The sequence below is a fragment of the Ambystoma mexicanum genome, chromosome 2p, assembly GCF_040938575.1.
Source record: "Ambystoma mexicanum isolate Mex_15411 chromosome 2p, UKY_AmexF1_1, whole genome shotgun sequence".
Taxonomy (NCBI): Eukaryota; Metazoa; Chordata; class Amphibia; order Caudata; family Ambystomatidae; genus Ambystoma; species Ambystoma mexicanum.
The window spans coordinates 1,437,310,741-1,437,331,521 of NC_090923.1; the positions used below are offsets into that span (position 1 = coordinate 1,437,310,741).

The following is a 20,781-nucleotide window of genomic DNA, read 5'->3' on the forward strand; positions in this document are numbered from 1 at the left end:
TTGCCTTGCTGAAAGTGTGATCTTGTGCTCCACCTTTTATCCCTGTGGGGAAGGGAAAGGGCTGTCGGGTGTGTGTAGTTATTGTCAATTGTCTGACTCTGCCTGACCTTTGTGTTGGGACATGTCAGGTAAATGGCCCTGATATTAGTCTGTTGTCTTTCATGGTGTAAGAAAGTGTTTGTGTCGGAAACTTCTGAATATCCTATGGGGTAGAATGGGGGAAAGGTGTTCTAAGGAAGGGGATACTGCGTCTCACCCTTCAGTGTCCCACTTTCACTCCCAGAGGACCCCTCATCCAGGTGATCCTCCCTCACTGGTCCACCCCCAGTAACTGGATCCAATAGTGATGGCAGTGTCCTGGCCACCTGGATGACAGATACCCGGGGACTAGTCAGCCGATCTCATTTGCGATACGTCACCTCTGCTGAGAGGACTGTGAAAAAGCAACCCTAACGTACATTGTGAGGGTTGTGTTTTGTGTGTTCACATTGAGTCGTAGGCCCATCATGTAGGTGGGATGCCTCAGAGTCTTGCGCATATTATAAATGTTGGGTGTTGTAGCTTTAGATGGATTTTTGTGCATAATGAGGGTACATCGTGAGGCCTCTTATGAAATCCCATGTATACCTTGAGGGTTGGGTTTTGTTGCCTCAAGTCTAGTCTAATGCATCAATGTAGGGAGTCGTGGGGCAGAAAGGATTTTCCTAAATATCAGCTAGTGGTGTGGTTGCCATCGTTTGAGTGAGTTCCATATTTTGTGTGTTGGGAAGGAGTACCATAGATGAGGGAAAATCTACTTGAAAGGATATGCTGCCAGGGTGGATTATGGTCACTGATAGAATTGTCATGGTCTTACTTTGGTGACTTTGTCCCTGGAGGCATTATCACATGGAACCGTTTTTACTTTTTGTTGAATGCATGTTAGGCCAAGTCCTATAATCTGTTTCTCAGTAGGTTAACCACAGCTACTCTTCATTTAATGTCTTTTTCCAGTTCTTTTTATTAAATCCCTTCATTTGCCTACCTTTCCCCTCTGCTTTTTCCATTTCTGTAGAGCTGGCCAATGCCGGGAGGCCCCTGTTTCCTGGAAATGATGTCGATGACCAGCTCAAGAGGATCTTTCGATATCCTTTGTGGAAATAACCATATTTCTTTAGCTCTTAATTTGTTTTTACTCTTGCATATCCAAAGTACCCTATGACCGCTTATTTCACAAATTAGGATTAAAGGTAATGAGGAAAGTACTCTTTTGTTCACCTTTTGGGAGACCCTCTACTTTCTGCTAGTCTTTAATGGTATTCTGACAATTCTTCCTCAAGTGACTCCCATTTAGGTCTCGCTGGTGATGCAGCTGAGACATATGTGGCCGTATGGGGACCCAAAAAGTAGGGGCAATGCAAAGGTGTCTCGTAGACCTCCCTGGGTCGGTAACCTGGCCCAGACAGTTGTACTGGTTCAGCTTGATGGCAGTTTACTTAGTGGCTGCACATGCACGAGTTGGGGCTGTGTTGACTCGCATGAAGCATTTTCTTTTTGGAGGCTTCTAAAAGAGAGCTTCTAGTCTGGTCAAATCCAGTTTCCAGGCAAAAATGCTTTGTTGCTTTTGTGTGTGATTGGGGACTGTGACCAGCAGTGACCATGTATTGCTGTTTTCCTGATGGGAGTTTCCGGCGTGGAGCTCGCAAAGGAATATTTGGTGTTGACTGGATGCATTTTCAGGGGCTGCATCACTGGGATTCCTCTGGAATCTACAGCTCCTCAGTATGTCTGAGAAAATGCCTGCAAAGGTTTATATGTGGTGGCCAGAACTGGCTGGCCGGCCTCCAGGCTTTGTGGAGTCGCGCCCCGAGGTCTGCACCAGGAGAGAGTGCAAAGCGACCTGGCAGGCGAGAAACAGGATCCATGGGGTGTGGCAGCCTAAGGGATACGGAGTACTCAGCAGGCCAAAGCAGAGACCCTGATGAGTGAACACCCACAAGATCCTGCACCAAGCCAGTGGGAAACAGGACTAGAGACCAACTGCTGTGGGAGGTCCAGTTGAATAAGCATCTCCGCAGCGAGACGAGCGGCAGTCATACCCCTCCTACATAGCCTTCCCAGGGAGCACCGCTCATCAGATACAGGTATACAGTGGCTTCCGAGGAAAGGGAGGAGAGTGACAAGGCCAGAGGAAGGAAATCCAGAGTGGGCAGGAAGAAAAGCCCCAGAGTGTAGAGAAACTGGGAGAACCTTAAAGCGGGAGATAGAGGGCAAATAACCCAGAGTGGAGAAAGAGGAAGCATAACACAGAGAACTGGAGTGAGACTGGGACTGGGGGTTAGGAGGTCCCCAGAACACAGAGACTGAGGACACCCCAAAGTGGGAAGTATGAAGGGTAAACCCCAGAGTGTGGAGAGAAACGGCAAGAAGGGGAAAATGAACAGAAAGAAGCCTGTATGGGCGAAAGAACCGATGAGCCCAGAATGGTAAATTAGCAAGTTCGAGCCCCAGAGTGGGAGAGGATGAGACCGAAAGAACCCCAGACTGCTGGAAAGGGAAATAAGGAAGTCTTCCTGAAGGGAGAAGAACTGTGAGACACAAAAGATTCAAGGAGAGCGAGAGAGACCCAGCTAGAACCCCTGGGACTCCAGCCCTACACAAACTGTTATGGACTGTGAACATAGTCAAAGGCCTATGGTAAAGAGGCACACGGATGGGGATTAGAAGCCAGCAGCCCCCATTCCTTGTATTGGTGTTTTTTATTTTTTATTTTGAGCAGTAGGGACCATCTTGACACACTGTCGATCACCCATTTTTGTCTTCCTTTGTATAGAGTAGGGTTTAGTATCACAGAGTTGGGAAACAATTGGGTTTTTTTGAAAATCATTACTGCATGTCTATCTCCTGATTCTGACTTAGCACAATGTACAGATGTATTGTGTGGACCTGCCCGTACTGTGTGATAATGCTAAGTATTTGTTGTTCCTTTAAACAAATTCACTCCTTCTGAGGGATTGAATTAACTGCCTCTGCCATTCAACCACTTGGGAGAGTCCGGAACTCATTATGTAAACCATGTACCGTGATTTAACCCCCCCACAATTTCAAAGTCATATTTCTGGGTGGGTTCATCATGGGGACTGAGGTATTTATAGGCATATAGGGTGTGTGGAAAAGGGTAGGGTGGGTAGGGGATGGGAAAAGCAATGTGGGGTACCTATTAAAAGCAAATGGAAAACTCCCCACAATTAAATCTTCCACAAAGTAACTTACCACTTAGTAATTTATGGGGTGGAAATCATGTAGAACCAAGCAAGCACTCCCTGAAGGACATGTAGAGTAATGCATATGGTCCCTAGAAATAGAAATTCCGAAAAATCTCCCTAACACAAGGCAGCTGAAAGTAATTAAATGTGTTTATTTCACTTAACTCTATTACGTTGCTCGGGACCCCAACTGAAGAGCAGTGGCCTTCGATGACCAAGCTTCCAGACTACAAGGTGAATGAGATGATCTGCAAGGGCTTTCTTGACTAGCATTGGTAACAATCCCCCTGGTGGCCTCTCCACACCTTAGCAGAGGCCTCTTTGTTTCCTTAGCTCACAACAGGAACAACCCCTAGTGTATGCAAACCTTGCATTCCAGTAGACATTTAGAATTGATCTATGAAATTATTTTGAAACCCAAACTGTTAACAGAATTTAAGGCTGGCCCGTACTTTGCCATCATGGGATGGTTGGCGGCGGGGGTAAATGCAGCCTTCCTGTGAGCATATAGCTATTTAAAAGAAATGTTTTCTGATGTTCGAATGCTTAGTGATTTCAGTAAAGAGATTTTCAATCTACTGTTTATGCTGGACAATGAACTTGTCAACTAAAAAGAAAAACAGATTAATATTGGTGAGTTAATAATGATATGGAATTTCAAGTGTTTAATTATTCACAAGGTGTGTGTGTGTGTGTGTGTGTGTGTGTGTGTGTGTGTGTGTGTGTGTGTGTGTGTGTGTGTGTGTGTGTGTGTGTGTGTGTGTGTGTGTGTGTGTGTGTGTGTGTGTGTGTGTGTGTGTGTGTGTGTGCGCGCGCGCGCGCGCGCGCGCGCGCGCGCGCCAGGGGCACTTTATAGAAGCGACTGGCATGCTTTGGGCACATTGTCTGCAGGGCATCACTTCATGCCAGTCAGGCATTAGAATTGGGGGCACTGCACGTGGGCATGGTTTCAGGAAATCTTTGCCAGTGCATCTAGTCCATCACCCTGCGAGCAATTAAACTAGAGACAAAGTGTGATGTGATGAAAGAAGGTTGCGTTGCTATCTATAACCAGATTTTCAAGGGGTGACATTTTATTGCTTGAGACGCATAGACATCTCTGGGCCCTCTGGGAGAAAACCAGATAAAATGAAGTCCGAACACCCAAGATCAAGTCTGTATTGTCTTATTCCTCACTTGTGGGACATATGCATCTGCCTGGTATATTATAACATGTAAATATTTTGTTTTGACATTTTATATGCACTGTGAATGCAACAGTAGAAAAAGATTGGATCCATACACTAGGTGTCTGTCCTTCAATTCTAGAGTTAAATGTAGATTTGGTGTGTCAAAATGAGATTTGCACTGTGGTTAGCAACAGTCTAATGTAAACACTGTGCAAATATGTAATCTCATAAATGCCTGTCTGTGTACATATAAGAGTGGTTGAAATTTGCCACAAGGCATGTGTATATATGTTTTAATTTGGAGGGAGAGGTCCTTTTTTTGTCACAGCACTTTGGCCCTCTAAGATGGCAAATGGGGGCGGAACATAAAAGGTTCTGTGTGCACCTGTGTGCTCAGGACCGGAAATTGTAGTGTCTGTCCTTAGACATACTTTTGTTACTCTGCCTTTCTCATCATCTACTTGTGGTGTTTCTTGATTCCGAGGCACGGCAGGCCACTCAACCTGCCTGCCCCCAGGATGCACGTATGCAACGAAACGTGTCTGATGTCTTTGGATAGGGTGGCGGATGGGCCACAACGGTACCTTGCCATTGCCTGCATCTTCTGGTATGCCTTTCATCTACGTGAAAGGGCAGAAAGCGCTCTACAAGTGCTAGAGATATTAGTGGGATGAAATGAGCGTTAACTGAACAGTCAAATGACATTGCAGAACATAGCGTTCTCCAGCATTGGGTCTTTCATTGATTCGCATACTATGAATATTAAATGAAATGTAAAATGAACACTTGCAATTAAAATGTTTAGTTTATGTAAAAGTTTTTACCATTTAAATAAATGTGAATCTTCTTGCGTGCCCAAGCACTGCTGATTCCGTCTAATCCAAACCAGTCCCTCCCGGGCAACTAAAAAAACACCACCTAGAGGCCCTCAAGAAATTTTGGTGAACGAAACCCTTGGAAAAAGCTCCCTCCTGCACATGTCGTATGATAGTTATTTGACAGAGGAAACACTTTAAAAAAAATATATATATATATATTTTTATTGTTAACACAATACACAACCAGTTGACAATCCACTCCAAACTCTCCCCCACACCCCCACCCCAACCCTCCTTCCCTCTTCTCCCCCCAACATGAGGCCGATCTTGGGTCCTATTCAGCCTCTGCATCATTGTTAGGCAGGAATTGATGTAGTAACACTGTGTGAGACTACACAACACTTGTCTACTTGGTAGTGGGTAACCCACCTTTTGGTATAGGGCTCTACTACACAAGTTGGTAGTGTGACTGAGCAGCCAGGCCTATCTCAAGAGGGGTAAATGTGAGCTGTAGCGCTGTAGCAATGAAATTCGCAAATACAAGTAGGCAAGTAACACTTATACTCACAGTTTTAGTTAAAAATAGTTATTTATTTAACATCAATTTTTAAATAAGTGTTGGGCAAGATATGTAACAATTGAATATACTTTAAAATACTTTTCCAGAATCAGCAGAAGTTTAGTGGATACCCTTTAGAGATGCTTTTTACACACTTCCTACACCCGGAGATGACTTCATTCACAAGGACTTTAATGGCATTTATATATCACTAGTACACTTTGCAGATTCTGAGGTTGCAGAAAGGAAACGTTAAAGGAAAAATGTTAAACAGGTTCTCAGGGCATGCAACTATACTTAAATCTTCCAATGAAGTCTAGACCAAACCTTTCCCAGCAATAACAGTCTAAACACAAGTTATCACCTCTGAGGGACATAAAATACCAAAGTCAATGGACTAGAAGAGTCTGCAGGGAGCCAGGACAGCCAATGTCAATTGGAGCACAGTCTATGGAGCTGAGGCACTTCGTAGTTGTCTTGCACCAAGTTTGAGAGTTTTGTAGAAATCACTTAGAGGGTCACAAGCTGTTACACTTGTGGAAAGCAGAGCTGAAATCAACTCTAACAAAAGTAGCCACTGCAACTCTCAACTGAGAAGAGCAAAGCTAAAGACACTGAGGTAAGTACCCCAAGTCTGAACAGTACCTTTGGTTTGAAGAAGAGTGGTCCAGCTGGATTCTGTCCTGTTGCAGCAATGCAGATCCTGGGTTCCTGAGCCTCAGTCGTGGGGACAAGAGTGAGGAGGTCTGGAGGACTCCTGCAACAGCAATTCGATGGTCAGCGGCATCTGCGGGCTCTTTTCGGATCAGCAGCACTTTGCAGTTTCAGCGTGCGGTAAACAGCACCACAACAGATCTTGGATACCGGTTGGGCTTCCTTCACTCCTTGAGTCCTGCACTCTGGTGAGGGGACTCGAGCTCTGGTCGACCTGCTTCTGGAGGGTCCTTAGGAGACTCCTGGAGCTTCTGGCTGGATTGCAGACATTGCACTCGACTACGGATTTCTCGACCCCTGGCACTCGGTTCCTGCAGCAGCAAAGAAGTACAGCCAGTCGGGGAAGATGGTCCAGTGGACGTTGTCTCGTGGTTAGTTGGTCCCACTAACCCAAGGGAAGAAGTCGTCCCTTCCGGAGCTTCTCTTGTCGATCAGAAAAGTTTCAGCACAGCAGCAGGGCTTCACCGGGCAATTCAAAGGTACAGGAGGATGCAGCAAGCTTTATTCGCGGTTTCTTCATTGGGTGTTCTTCCCAGTGGTCGACTCAGACTCTAGTCCCAAAACCCTTGCTTTTTAAGCAGGTTTCTCCCATTCATGCATATCCTAGGCGGTCAATCACACAGCAGGGTGGTTGTCCTGAAAGGCCAGCCAGCCAGCCAATCAGGACTGGTTGCATTCAGGCACTCCTAGAGACAAAGGACAGGGGAGTTTCAGGAACCACCCTCACTTACTGCCATGCCTGACACACTGGAGCCGGAGGCGGGTTTCAGGACTAAAGTCTGCCAAAGGCAAAACGAACAAAGGGCTCAAACCTGGCTTGGCGCGCAGAGTAAAACCCAAGAAAGTCCTCACAAACAGAAAATGGCGAAAAAAGAAGACCGGGCCATTTTGACAAAATGGTCAGGTTCCATGTGTTAATATGCCCGCAAAAATATCGCCATACAAGAATGGCACCGTATTTTAGTGGCGACATTAGCCCATTGAACCTGCAGGGGACACCCCCGCAACCTCCATATTATTTTAAAGGGAGCGGGGGACACCCCTGCAACTCCCGCTCCCATTTATCCCAAAAATTATCCCCACTAATATTGCCTATAGCCGTTCGCGCCGACCATATATATGGCAATATTATTGGTGGGGATAATATTACCTGATACCATTGGTGACCCATGGGTGCTTTACTGCAGCTGAGGGTTCAGCCTGTGGTAGAAAACACAATGATAGGAAAATTAAACCACTGCCACCGGCCATTTAAAGTAATGAGGGTAACATACATTTTTTTACATGAGAATGTACGATAAGGGGCTACTAGGTAACCCCCCAGCACGCCACATAGGATGGTGTGTGGTGGACCCACAAAGAGAAAAGGTAACTAAAGTCAATTTCACTTTACTATTCTTGGGAACAGTAGTTCACACACAAAAAGGTATTTAAACCTTATGAGAAATCTAAAGGATTTCTCTCCGACACTGCTCTGAAGGTGCTGTGTGTAAGCATACACAAGTAGATGCCTATGGAGTTAGTCAGACTCCAAAAACAAAGGAAAAACAACATCCAAATCAGGTCAAAACACATGAGAGGGTGTGAAAAAAAGGTCCTATTCACTCCAGGGTTAAAATGAAAATGTCCTGCAAAAGAGCTGGGGGTGTCTAAGGTTGATGGGAATTAGCACAGAAATGAGAATTCTCCCTAAGAATCATCACCTAAAGAAAAGGGCAAAGAAAAGAACTTAAGGCAACCCTGACCCCACCCCCCCAAAAGGCTGTGACGATCCTCGTCCAAAGTGTATACCCCCAACCCCTGTATTTTCCATGTATTGGTCTATTATAACGCAAAGCATTACTGCGATGTGAAAAACCTTGCATGGAAAATGATTAGAAATGACAAAATAGATGGAGGGTGTGGGGGTTGGGTTGGGGTATATATTAAAATGTGAGGATGGGGGTGGCGGCAGGGGTCCTCCCCCACCACTCTGCATTTTGAATAGAAATAAACTAGTTTTCCATTCAAGGTTTTTGACCTCGCAGTAAAAAATGCATTGTTTCAACGTAAATCCCTTTCCATCAGGTTGTCCTGCGCGGGTTAATGCAACAATAAGGAAAGCGGGAAAGATAAGGGAGTGATTGCATCCCAGGAGGTAAATATATTTTTCTTTATTTAAAATGATATAGTTCACATATGAAACCTTTCATCTTTTGTTCTTAGATATTAGACTAGCAAAAAACAACAAACTCAACAAAAAAAAACCACACAGCTGTTATTGTTACGTTTCCAATGTTTCAGTTAAGTTCAAATATCGTATTTAAAAAAACTGACAATTGTGAAGATTTCTTTCTTTGTACCACCGTAGAGGAATTTGGCCCATCGATCTTCAGTTGAAAGTTCGATTGTTGATGATGGATACATATCTCTGATGCTTGATTTTGTATCATCCAGTGCCTGGCATGCAATAACAATATGTTGTAATGTTTCCAGTTCATTTGGTTGTTTGCAAAAACGACAAAAAGAATTATCTTTTGGTACAAGTTGCCTGGTTAGTAATAGCTCTTGTGTTGGAATCAGATTCATTCAGAAACGTAGGAAGGTATCTCTGGCAGATGCAGATGGAAAACATTGTAGATATACCGGAAGACAGTTTATAGGGTGAATGTCCAGTTTGCATTCTTGATTGAGTTTATATTGTGTTTTGCCATTGATAGTGGATATCCAATCATTTTGAGCAAATTATTTTTTGCTTTCTCCGGGCGCTGGGTTTAGCAATTCTGTTGATATATTTGCTGCTACTCTAATAGTTTCCATATGTTTTTTCCAAAGCAGCAGTGTAGTTCCTTGTGTTGTATGTTTTTTCTGCTGGAATATGTGAAGCGCAGGGATCTGTAAGTCTGAAATGATTTTCCTATACAAATCTAGCTTGCGCCATGTGAAAAGTGAATTGAGTGATTGAAGTGCCAATTCATATTGAATGCGAACCATCGGGAAAGATTGAGGTAATGAAAGAACTTTCCTCCAGAACACACCCTCAAGACGGAGCATTATTGTTCCGTCTATGTCCATCATCGATTCGCTGCCGTAAAGGAGAATTGCAGTTACTTTTTGCCCGTATAATGTTATAATAGGCTGTACTGTAAATTTTCCATGTTTACGGTGTAGAAAGCGGCCTTGGCGGGCTAACGATAACGTTTTGGCCATTAAAAGGTTAGACCATTACATTTCTGTGGGTGATTGATTTACCCGGATCCCCAGATATTTAACAGTTGTCACTTGCTCAAGGGGTTGGTTGTTCAGGAATAATGATTTCATTTTCCGTTTTGATTTGTGGGATGGAGCAAACAGCAACACTTTTGATTTTTGTATATTTATTTCAAGTTGATTACTCTTCATGTACGCTTCTAGATTTAGCAATGCTATTTGAAGACCTCTAGGGGTTTGTGAGAACAAAACAATATCTTCTGCATACATCATAGTTGCAATGGTTGTTGCGTTTATTTTTGGCGGATTTGACTGTGGCGAATTGGTCTCAGTTTCGTAATCTGATGTGAATAAATTGAAAAGTGTTGCCGCAAGTGGGCAGCCTTGTTTAAGTCCATTGTAAGTGGGGATTGACTCAGTTACTGTGCCTTCTTGCGAAAGTCTAACTCTAATAGATGTTTTTCCATAGAGTAGCTTTATTGGTTCCAGGATATCATTTGGGCAACCCCATTTCTGTAATTTGGACCAGAGTTGTGTTCTATTTACTTAATCAAATGCGAGTTTGAGATCAATGAAGGCTGCATATATTTGCCTTTTGTTATAGATTGCCTTCTGTTTCAGTAAATTCAGTAAGAATAGATTGATGTTGGTTCCAACATATTTGAGAAAACCTGTTTGTCTTGTTGCAAATATATTATTTGGTTTAGCCCAGTTGTTTAGTCTATCCAGCAAAATGTTGGTAAACATTTTTCCTAACAGGTCTAGAAGGGTGATAGGTCTATAATTACATGGATCTTTTGTGTCGCCTTTTTTAAAGATTGGTAAGAGGATTGCAGTTTGCCATGAAGGTGGAATACACATGGTTTTGTCAATTGTTTTAAAGATACGGGAGGAAATGTCTAGCCAGATAGTTTTGTTGGCTTTGATAAGTTCATTTGAAAGACCATCCGGTCCTGGAGCACGTGAGGGGTTTAAGTTGGAGATGGCTTTCTCTATATCTTCCGTCTGCCAAGTGAAGGTCCAATGATGTTGTTTTGGCTTGGATCCTGGATGTCTATGTCGGAGGAACTTTTATAAAGGTTCTGGAAGTGTATTTTCCATCTTTGTTCGTCAACATCTGTTGACATATTATCAACGGCGGTTGTTTGAGGGTTCAGTAGTTTCCATAAATCTCTTGTATTACGGTTGTTAAGAGCAAGCAACATTTTTTCTGCATCATTTTGTCTTTGAAGCGCTCCGTCGGATCTTATCCAATTTTTGAGCTGTTGTTTCAGTAATGTTATGTTTTCATAATTTATGGACGGCGTCCGTTGTGCCTTTTTGATTTCTCGTCTCAGTTATTTTTTTTTATTTGCTACTATGGTCGAGTAAGCATGTGTATGGAGATGGTTCTTATGAGTAGTCGATGTTTTGATAAGTTTAAAAGGAAACAATAGTTCTGGGTAATTTAACCGTTTGTCATCTGACATAGATCTAGAATTGATTTGATCGGCCAAAATTCTTAGTGAATGATGAGAAATCTTCAGTCTGTTCAGACCTGAGTTTAAAGTTAATTCAGGAAGATTTAGTTTTGTTTTTAGAGGATTAAACATTTGCCACGTGATTGTCATTAAAGTGTGGTCACTGTTTGCAGATTTCACATTTTTGACCTGTAAAAGCTTCAATGTGATCTGATTCGATGTATAGATGTAATCGATGATGGAACCAGAGGACCCTCGAGTCCACGTGTGCAAAGGATTATTGGTTTCAGTGTCTAGGAAGTGTACTCTGATAAGGCCCCTGGTGGATGTTTCTTTTAGCCATCGATGAGCTCGTGTAGGCATGTTTTTTGGCTCTAGCTCTTGACCCTGCGCTATCGTATAGGTGTAGATTCAAATCTCCACATACTATTATTTGTATGTTTGGGTATTTTAGAATGTTTTCATCAATACAAGTGAAAAGTTTGTCAATATATGTATCATCAGCAATAGCCAATGGGTTCCAGTAGGTATTTAGAATACCAAGAATTTCATAACTGGAATTTGGCATTGCCTTCGATGTATTAAGCGTCGTAATTTGAATCTGGTCATTTATTTTCCTTAAATCTATGATTGTGAGATTACTGGTCGCTTTAATGAGGGCCATTAGGCCTGCAGATGGCTGCCCTTTTTTACTCTTTATCGCTGGAACTATCATGGTTGTGTATCCATCGCAGATTGGCTGCATTGTAATCCATGATTCCTGTATACAGATGATATCATATTTAGATAGGTCATTTGTTTGATCGCAAAAAAGGTGGGCATGTCCTCGCGTGTTCCAAGAGCACATTGATATTTCGGATCGAGAGATTTGCAATGATGGTTATTGGGTGGAATCTGCCCTCTCTGAAGTTAATTGCGACCATTCCATTATACTTCGTATGTGGTGGGCATTGTTGTCAGAGAATTTTGGGAGGATATTTGGATGTTCGTGATAGGTATTTTCTGTCTGCCAACCATTTTTATGTAGGTTTTCTGCTCTACTTCTCCTGGAGTAGTTGTCTGCTAATTGAGCTTTTTTTAATGAATGGCCTTTTCTTATAAGAATTTTTTCCATTTGGTCTTCTTTTTGAGGATCAATACTTTGTATTTCGAACCCCAGCAGGGTTAGATTGTTTTTTTTCCTTCATAATTCGCTGCTTTAGGCTTGTAGATGTCAGGAGTAAATGAATTTGGTCCAGATTGGTTTCATCCGCAAAATCCACTGTCAAAATGTATTGTGTAGTGATATTTTGTAATTGCATTATAGCTCCAAAGAGGCGCAAGACATTTGTTCTATTCAGAATCAGCTTGTGGGTGTTGTCTTCTGTTTTTTTCAAAAATAGTGCTTGTGATGATTTCATTTTGCGTGGGTTAACAAAAATTGGTTTTGTTATTTCAGCAGTTTGAGGAGTGTTTGCCCGCAGTGGCAACTGATACTGAGGGACGATGGCACCATCAATGGTCGGATCTATTCGATCTACATCTAGCGTGGTGTTTGATATGTCTTCGCACGAGAGGCTCATTTGTGAATCCTGTTGAGGGTCAGATTGCTCGTACTCGTCCACAATCAAAAGTGAAGTATCACTTGGCTTTATTTGTGTTTCTTCTGAAATGTCAAGTTCATCAACTAGATGTTCTGATAGATTTAATAAGACATCCATTTGCGCGTCATCGGTTTGTTCAGCTGTCTTATTGTCACCTTGAGGTGTTGAGGTTCTAGCTTCAGGTACAGTTGCAGTTTGAGAAGTGGAGGTGGATGGCCTTATTTGGTTTTCCTTTAATGACTTCTGAATTAATGGTTTGGGCATCGTCAAGTTTCAGAGAAAGTGCCCTTGAGCCAGTTTGCATTTTTTTCTTTTTTCATTTGATTATGACCTGTTGGATTTGGTGCGCCAGGCAACAAAATGGGATAGGTGCTTGTTGATGAAGTGGTTTTATTTTCATTGTTTTGATTCTGGAAGTTGGAGGCTGGCATGCAAGCAATAGAGTTTGGATTTGCAATCGGTTGAGGAGCATTGCTAAGATTCTCAGCGTTTTTCTCTTTACTTCCTGTCTCTAAGTGTTTGCAAAAGGCCTTGGTGGGTCCCACTCGGTGGAAGGTTTTTGGAATGATTCATAGAGGTCACCATAGTAATGAGAGCTGTAGTAAGCTGCGTATTATCTGCGCGATCATTTCTGGCAATGTCTGAGAGCCGGGGATTGCCACATTTTGCTTGTTTCTGCCTCATAGTCCAACCAGTCCTGAATTCTAAGTACAAAGGATTCTATCAGAATCTGCTTTGCATGAATGAGGGCAAAGAGTGTTGCTTGATCTTTGGTAGCATCAGCACATGCCTCTTGAATTTTAAAAATGGTATCATTGTTTGAGTTGTTACTGCTATTAGCATGTTTTGTAGATCTTGCATAGTGGTTGGAATAGCAGGCATGTGATCTGATAAAGACGGAAGATTGGTATTCGTAGGCATCTGTGGCTTTGTATCTCTTTTTTCAGCGATGAAATTTGATTGGGTCTGTGGTGAAATTTGTCTCAGTAAATTTACTCCAGGCGCCTTAGAGTTTAATGGACGAAGTTTATCAAGGCTATCCAAGTGACATGATTGTTGCATGGGAGACAAGTTGTCGTGGTATGAATGACCAAATACTTCTGTGCGTTTTTCCTGATTTGCCAGAAGTGCTTCTATCTCGATCATGTCTAAAGACAGCCGGGCAATCTTTGGGTTTCGTTGGGCAATAGGCGAGTTTATTACGTCTTGTTATAGAAGTTTGCTTTCATAAAGCGATTGCCATCATCTTTTTGCCAGAGCAGCTTTATCTCGCTGTGAAATCGAAGGAGTAAATTGTGTGTTTGCTTCTAAATTCCAATTTGGAAAAGAGGAGTGACTGGTTTCTGCTATCACAGCATCAGCTTGATTTGGTGATCCTGAGCTCGTTGGAGAAGATGGAGTATGCGGATCAATCTGCTAAAAGATTGTCATCTTTTTGTGTAGATGTGTGTCACCTTTATTTTGCGTTACCGTGGTTTCATTTTTATGGAGAGGGGTGAAGTTTTGAGGGTGACTTAGTGTCTCATTTTGAGTAGATCGTTGTGAGGCTGGGCATGTGGATGATGGGGTTTTGATATATTTAGTTAGTTAGCTACATTCTGGAGTTTCTTTGCACAGCTAGAATCTTTGTTGCTCATTTTAAATGATGCCTCATCTATTTGATGCTGGGTCAAAACAGGTGAGGGCCTATGTGTGGATTCCTCACTCTTTGAACTAGTCGTGGGTAATTGCAATAGGTTGCCTTGTTCCGTGACTGGATCACATTGAGGAGAAAAGTTTCCGGGGATAGCTGGAGGTTTGTGCTTTGGTGTGGTAGAAAGTCAGTATATTTGTGAGTCGTCTTCTGTTGATATTTTAGTGTTTTTGTCCTCTTTTTGGTTGGCAGTTGGAGTCTTCTCGCATGTTTTTTTTTTTTGCGGGTTTATGACAGGTAACGCCTTTGTTCGTTGCCTGGTGTGTGGGCCGTTTTTAGTGTCATTGTCAGTAATCTGGACCGGTTCTTCTTCCATCATTTCCAGTTGCTGATGCACAGGCGTCTCTGTAGCACTGCACTAATGTTGCGGAAATGTAAGAAAATTCCAGGTCTTACTAGATTTAAAGTTTTGCGAGCTTCTGTGCAGGATCTGTCTGCTCTGAGATGCAGCTGGATGGAGCTGGATGGAATTCCGTATGTGATGCTTAAGCAACCAAAAGCGTCTGTGCCTCTGAGTCAAAGGCTGATGCCTGCAGTCCTCAGAGCTGGAGATGGTAAGTTGCCAGCTGATCTAGGCCTTTGAGTCAAAAGCTAATGCCCGCAGTCCTCAGAGGCAAGTGTGTCTATATAATACGAGAATGTCCACTTGTTTCCTAACTAGGATAGTGCACTGATTGTAGGCAGAAAATATAGGTATTACCGTGCCGAGATGACAGTGGAAGGGAGAGTCTTGCACGTTGCTGCAGATCGATGTCAATAGGCTTACAAAAGAATGCTCGTATACGAGGCTATCAACTGTTGAGTGATTTTACTTTCAAGGTGTTTGGAAACTATGCAGGACAAAGTCAATCAATGTTGTTATAGAACATACCTGTTTTTCCACGACCATGGGGAGTTGAACATCGGAGGTCCAGAGATCCGCGGAACAGCGGCACAGCAAACAGCCAAACAGTATCTAGTGAAGGTGCCCTTGACTTGCGCTGGCTTTACGCCGCAAGGGTCACGGCTCCCGACTTAAGTAACAACACTTCCTGATGTGGGCGGAGCCACGCTCGAGCAACGGCTCTTAAGGGGACAGCCGCAGTAGGAGCAGACAGGTTCTCACGGCTGTTCCACGGTAAAAAACAAAGTTCTGTGAAACACACTGGTCAGCAGCCAAACAGTGTCTAGTGAAGGCGCCCTTGACTTGCGTGGGCTTTACAGAGGTAAATATATTGGGGTTTGTCATCTGGGGAGGATGTCAGTGCATTTGAGTGCTCCTCAAGAAATGAGTACATTTTCCATATCCTCTCTGTGTGATTGGTTTTGTAGCACGCAGCTCTCAGCTGCCACCCATGTTTTCACATCCTTGAGCCATTGCTCTATTAACGGTCCCTCTTGCATTTCCACCAGATTCTATTCTCATGCAATCCATTGGCACCAAAAACCCTGCAGACTTTCACATGTGCTTTTTCTTTTTTTTTTTTTTTTGACTCGCGGGAATAACCCTAGCAGGCGTACTTTAAGGGGGAAATTAAAAATTACCTCCCACCAGCACATTCACCCTACCCATCGCATCTTGCCAAAGCTCTCCATGACCAGGCTTTTCTAGCGCAATACCCAGAAGTCGGCTTCATCTCGGTCACATCTAGGGTATCTGTGTGCGATATTCCATGCAGATGAGTGCAGTCTTTTGGGGAATCACATAGACCCTGTGTATAAAGTTATATCTAATCAGTTTGAACCTTGCATTACGTGAAACCATCTTAATCTGTGAGCATATTTTTAGCCATTTCACTTCAGTCAGCGGTTCGCCAAGATCGCTTTCCCGTTTTTCTTTCACTGAAAGTTGCGATACCATCATGCTATCCTGAAAACAATGGTATACCATAGAAATCCCATGTCTCACGTCACCCATATTTAATAGAGAATACAATAGTGGGGTGGCTGGCGGTGTGTCTGGAATTGACGTCCAATAAACAGCCAGTTCCCTGACTAGTCTGGCGTAATTCAAAAACTGCCCCTGCGCCATTCTTTACCGCAACCTCAAGTGTGCAAAGGATGGAATGCCCCCCCGCACCTCCTCTCGAATAAATGAACAATCCGCACAAATCCAGATTTGGCACACTTCGCATCCCCCACATCCTTTATCACGTCTACCAGGTTCCCGATTGCTCTCGAGGGAATATCCGGGCTATACACATCTGACAAGTGAAGCTTAACACACGCACGCCTCCACACCTTCTGAATCACCTTGACAAGAACACCCCCTCCCTCCCATTTGTCCCCAAGGTAATTCCAGCCCGCTTCTATAGGGAGGGATTTCAGCCAATAGCATACCATCAGACGAGTTCCGCATCTGGGTACATTTAGCCGCAAAATGTAATTGTGCTGCCAGAAAATAAATCTGAATCTGGGAGAGTAAGCCAACCCTCCGAATATGTCCTATGTAACATAGACCACGCTACTCTGCAACATCCCTTCGCCCACAAGAACTTTGCTATATGTCTATTCAACAACCTGAAAAAAGGTGGGTTAATCATGTAGGGTATATTCACAAACTTGTGTACGTGCCTCAGAAGCATTACCATTTTGCATATCACCAGCCTTCCCATCGGGGACAGAGGCAACTTCATCCAGACGTCTATTGAATTGTCTTTGCTTGGAAGTGCCCTCCTCCGTTTGTATTGAAACGTTGCGGTCATGGTGTGATGTATCTGTATCTACAAATTCCGAAACAAGACTGTTTCACAGCAAATCCTCATATACGTTAGCTGTTTCCCTTGATTTCACTTTAAGTTTTGCTAGGAGTAACAGAACAGATTTATTTGCTGTCAATCGATATCCCGACAGTTTGCCAAAACTCTGAAGGACTTCCAACATATATGGCATATGTATCAATGGATCTTGCACATATAGCAGTACATCAGCAGCGTGGAGGGGTATGATACGAGTGCGCCCCTCCACCTGTATACCCGGCTCCATGAATTCACTCCAGAAAATGACAGCAAGGGGTTCCAGCACCATTGCAAATTAAAACCGGGGTCAAAGGGCACCCCTGTCGTGTACCCCCCCTTGTGCCCAGCTGGGTCAGATCACGTTGCCCGTTTTCACCCTAGCTCTGTGCTCTTTATAGAGTAGTTTAATCCACTGCAACATACTGCCCTCCAAACCGAGCTTCTCCGGGGCGCAAATAGCCACCCCCATTCCAAATAATCGAATGCCTTGGTCGCATTCAAGGGGACCGGGGTCAACTCCTCCTTTGCCAGTTGTGCCACCTACAACACATAGTGCAGCCTACGAATGTTCATGGGGTGTTTCTACCTGCCACCCACATTGATCCAGGAGAACCAAAAAAGATGCTAACCCCCAGCAACCTAGTCTCGATAATTTTGCCCAGAATCTTTGCATCCATGTTCAATACGGAGATGGGGGGGACAGGAGTCACAATACTTGGGCTCCTTGTCCAGCTTCAATAATAACAGAATGATGGCTACTCTCATTGACCGTGGTGGGGCTCCCATTTTAAAAGCACAATCGTATACCTGCTTCCCACAGAACACTAATGTCCTCAACAGACACTGTATTAATATCAAAGCAATCTACTATAGCGTCTCAGATCGTGGTCTTCTAAGCCATGTCTAGTAGGGATTCCACTCTCTGTCTCCAGGTCGGTCTCTAAATGACTTCTTTACCCCAAGTGAACCAACCTAGCCGTCAACGGTGAGTGATCCCAGAGGACTCATCCTCCCCCCTCCACAAATATTCTATGTCCTGAAATTATGAAACCGGTCCTACCCAACAAAGATATAATCAATCCTGCAATGTGTGTTGTGTACCTGTGAATAGTAGAAGTACCCCATAGAGGCCCCCTTCTTTTCTCTCCACAATTCAACCAGACCCAGATCTGAAACAGCCTTGTTTAGGGATCTAGACACTTGCGATTTGTATATAGCTGTGATGTTTGACCTATCCAGGTCTGGATCCTACAAGCAATTAAAATCCCTGCACCAAATGAGAGCCTTGTGTCCAAAACCACCCCCATTTCCAACACTCGATGGAAATGCGTGTTATCGTTGCTAGGGACATAAGAGTTGTTAACACACTTTTCTTTTCCATCCATGTGCAAACCAAAATTGGCCTACTACCTTCCTCATCCTTTGCCAACTTTGTAATTCTGAGAGTACCCCTTTCGCCACCCATGTCAGAACCCCTCGAGCAAAAGAAGAGTAGGCTGTGCCATATACCTCCCCTCCATTGGTAGCCCTTATCTTGTTCAGTTCGGTAGCTAGCAAGTGTCTCTCTTAGAGAAATGCGATCTGCGCATTCCACTGCTTAATGTCAGCACCTATCAGTTCTTTGCTGGATTCCCCATCCCACAGACATTCAATGTCATTATTTTAACACTCCCCATTCTGGAACGTCTGGACTAGACCAACACTGCGATAGCCTTTCCCCAGCCAAATACTGTGCGCCCACACTCAACCAAACCCGGATCAGTCTTGTATACGAATGCCTCCCCATTTAAGACATGTCAAAGTTTTCTTTATTGAAAAAATGTGTGTGAGCCGGGAGGACGCTCAAGAAAAACAAATGTTCTCATCAAATCCATGTAGTCCCCGCCTTGCCTCACTCCTACCCTCCAATTGCTTTTCTTTCCCAGTTTGCTCGGTTCCTCTTCTTTTTTTTTTTGTTGTTTAAATATACGTTTTTCAATATAGGGATTTCTGGCTTTTCATTTGAATCAAAGTAGTTTTGTCAAACTCATTCAACACAGCCATTAACCTATTAGCTTTTCTTCCTAAGCATAAAGTTGAGTTCCCTGAAAAGAAGCAAGAGGGCAGACCCTACCACACAGGGTTTGTAAATAAGCATAGTGTTTGAACTGATTTTCTATACTCTGGCCTGGTGGACAGATGTACAGAAAGCCAATTTAGTTTAGTGTCAGTGGCAACTCTGGGAGCTGTAGCCAAACCAGTTCAAGGTAGCTAGGCAAATGGTTAAGACTAAGTCTCAGGAGGGATGAGCCTAGTAAGGGGAGCTCAATGAGCACACACAGTGAAAAGTCAAGGAACACACTTAGACACACTGTTATAAAAGTACTTATTTATGGCCATATAACGCTATCAAAGATGACTACTAGAATGTAATGTTGTCACACAAGATGAACTAAATGGTACATATGTACAATCACTGGAGTAGGGCAAAATACACAACAAACCCCTGCAAAGGAAGGTAAGTATTAGTATCCAACACTACAGGTCCACAGAGATACACTAACTTTATAACTTTAAAAGAAAGTGCATCTCTATGATGTATGGGGCCTTGTGCCCAAAAGTTCCCCAAAGTTCCATACAGTTTTGTGAGACAGGGCACATTTAGTGGTGGGCTTCTGGGGCCTAAGTTGTAGAGGACAAGCTGTTCTAGTGAATAAGTGTCTCCCACTTTCAGAATGCTTGCGCGAACAGAACAAGCAATGGCGGAGCCAAACTGTTAGAAAACGTTCTAAACTTTACCTAACTTTTGAAGGGGAGCTAGGGATTCGGGTAAGTACTGTTACAACTCACCCCCTGTACTCTTATTCTTCTTAGGACTTGGCAGTCCTACAGAAAAGGTTCCAATTACCCTTTTACCACCGTGCGCTCCGGTCCGTGATGCCCAGGGGTTGCAGGTTCAAGCACTTCTCCGGGGTGCGACAAATGCTGGTGCAAGGTCTTCAGGATGGAGAATGCAGAAGAACTTGATGCAGGGCCCCTCATCACAGGACTGGATGCGTGAAAGCTGTATTGAATGACGGCCACCAATGCACAGCGACGGACACAACTGTCACGGTCGGACTTCGCCTTCTATCTTGGGTCCCCTTAATGCTGGAACCACGAAAATGACCGGAAGGAGTCCAGTAGCACAAGCTGTCGATCCCCAAAGTTCTGGGTTTCAATGTGGAATTGCAGCATTTGCAGCACAGTAGCCCAAACTCTGAGCTGGCTAGCCACTGGTTGATCCAGGGGCACTTCTGAGACCTTTTCTTCGCAGGACTCCAGCTGACATAGAGAATGGATCTTCCCTCCATGCCAAGGGTCGAAACTCCTTTGCTGGGCTTCTGAGGGGGGGTTTCACATATAGTCCAAAGGGATTCTTTGTTCAGGCAGCCAGGGCACGGCCATCGCCTTTGGACCCAGACCCTGGGGGTTGTAAGGAAGGCATGGTGTCAAAGTAAGACAGACACAAGTGACCTCAGTTCAAGGGTGTTTATTGAACTTTATAAAGGGTGTGATAAACACCTATCTAAACCTAAATCTAAGATGGGAGCAAGCTACGACCATCAAATAATAACGCAGTCCTAGTGGAGTCTCATCAAAATAAAAGGGCCTA

At 43.7% G+C, this 20,781-nt stretch overlaps 1 protein-coding gene across 1 annotated transcript in view; it reads left to right on the forward strand.

Annotated features, from left to right (window-relative positions):
• Window positions 1-20,781, forward strand: part of CDK5 (cyclin dependent kinase 5) — a 312,730-nt gene that overhangs the window by 251,109 nt on the left and 40,840 nt on the right. Inside the window, exons 9-10 of the mRNA XM_069645972.1 lie at window positions 1,055-1,124; window positions 3,419-3,479. Coding sequence (XP_069502073.1) covers window positions 1,055-1,124; window positions 3,419-3,479 — 131 coding nt within the window. The remainder of the gene's footprint in view (window positions 1-1,054; window positions 1,125-3,418; window positions 3,480-20,781) is intronic.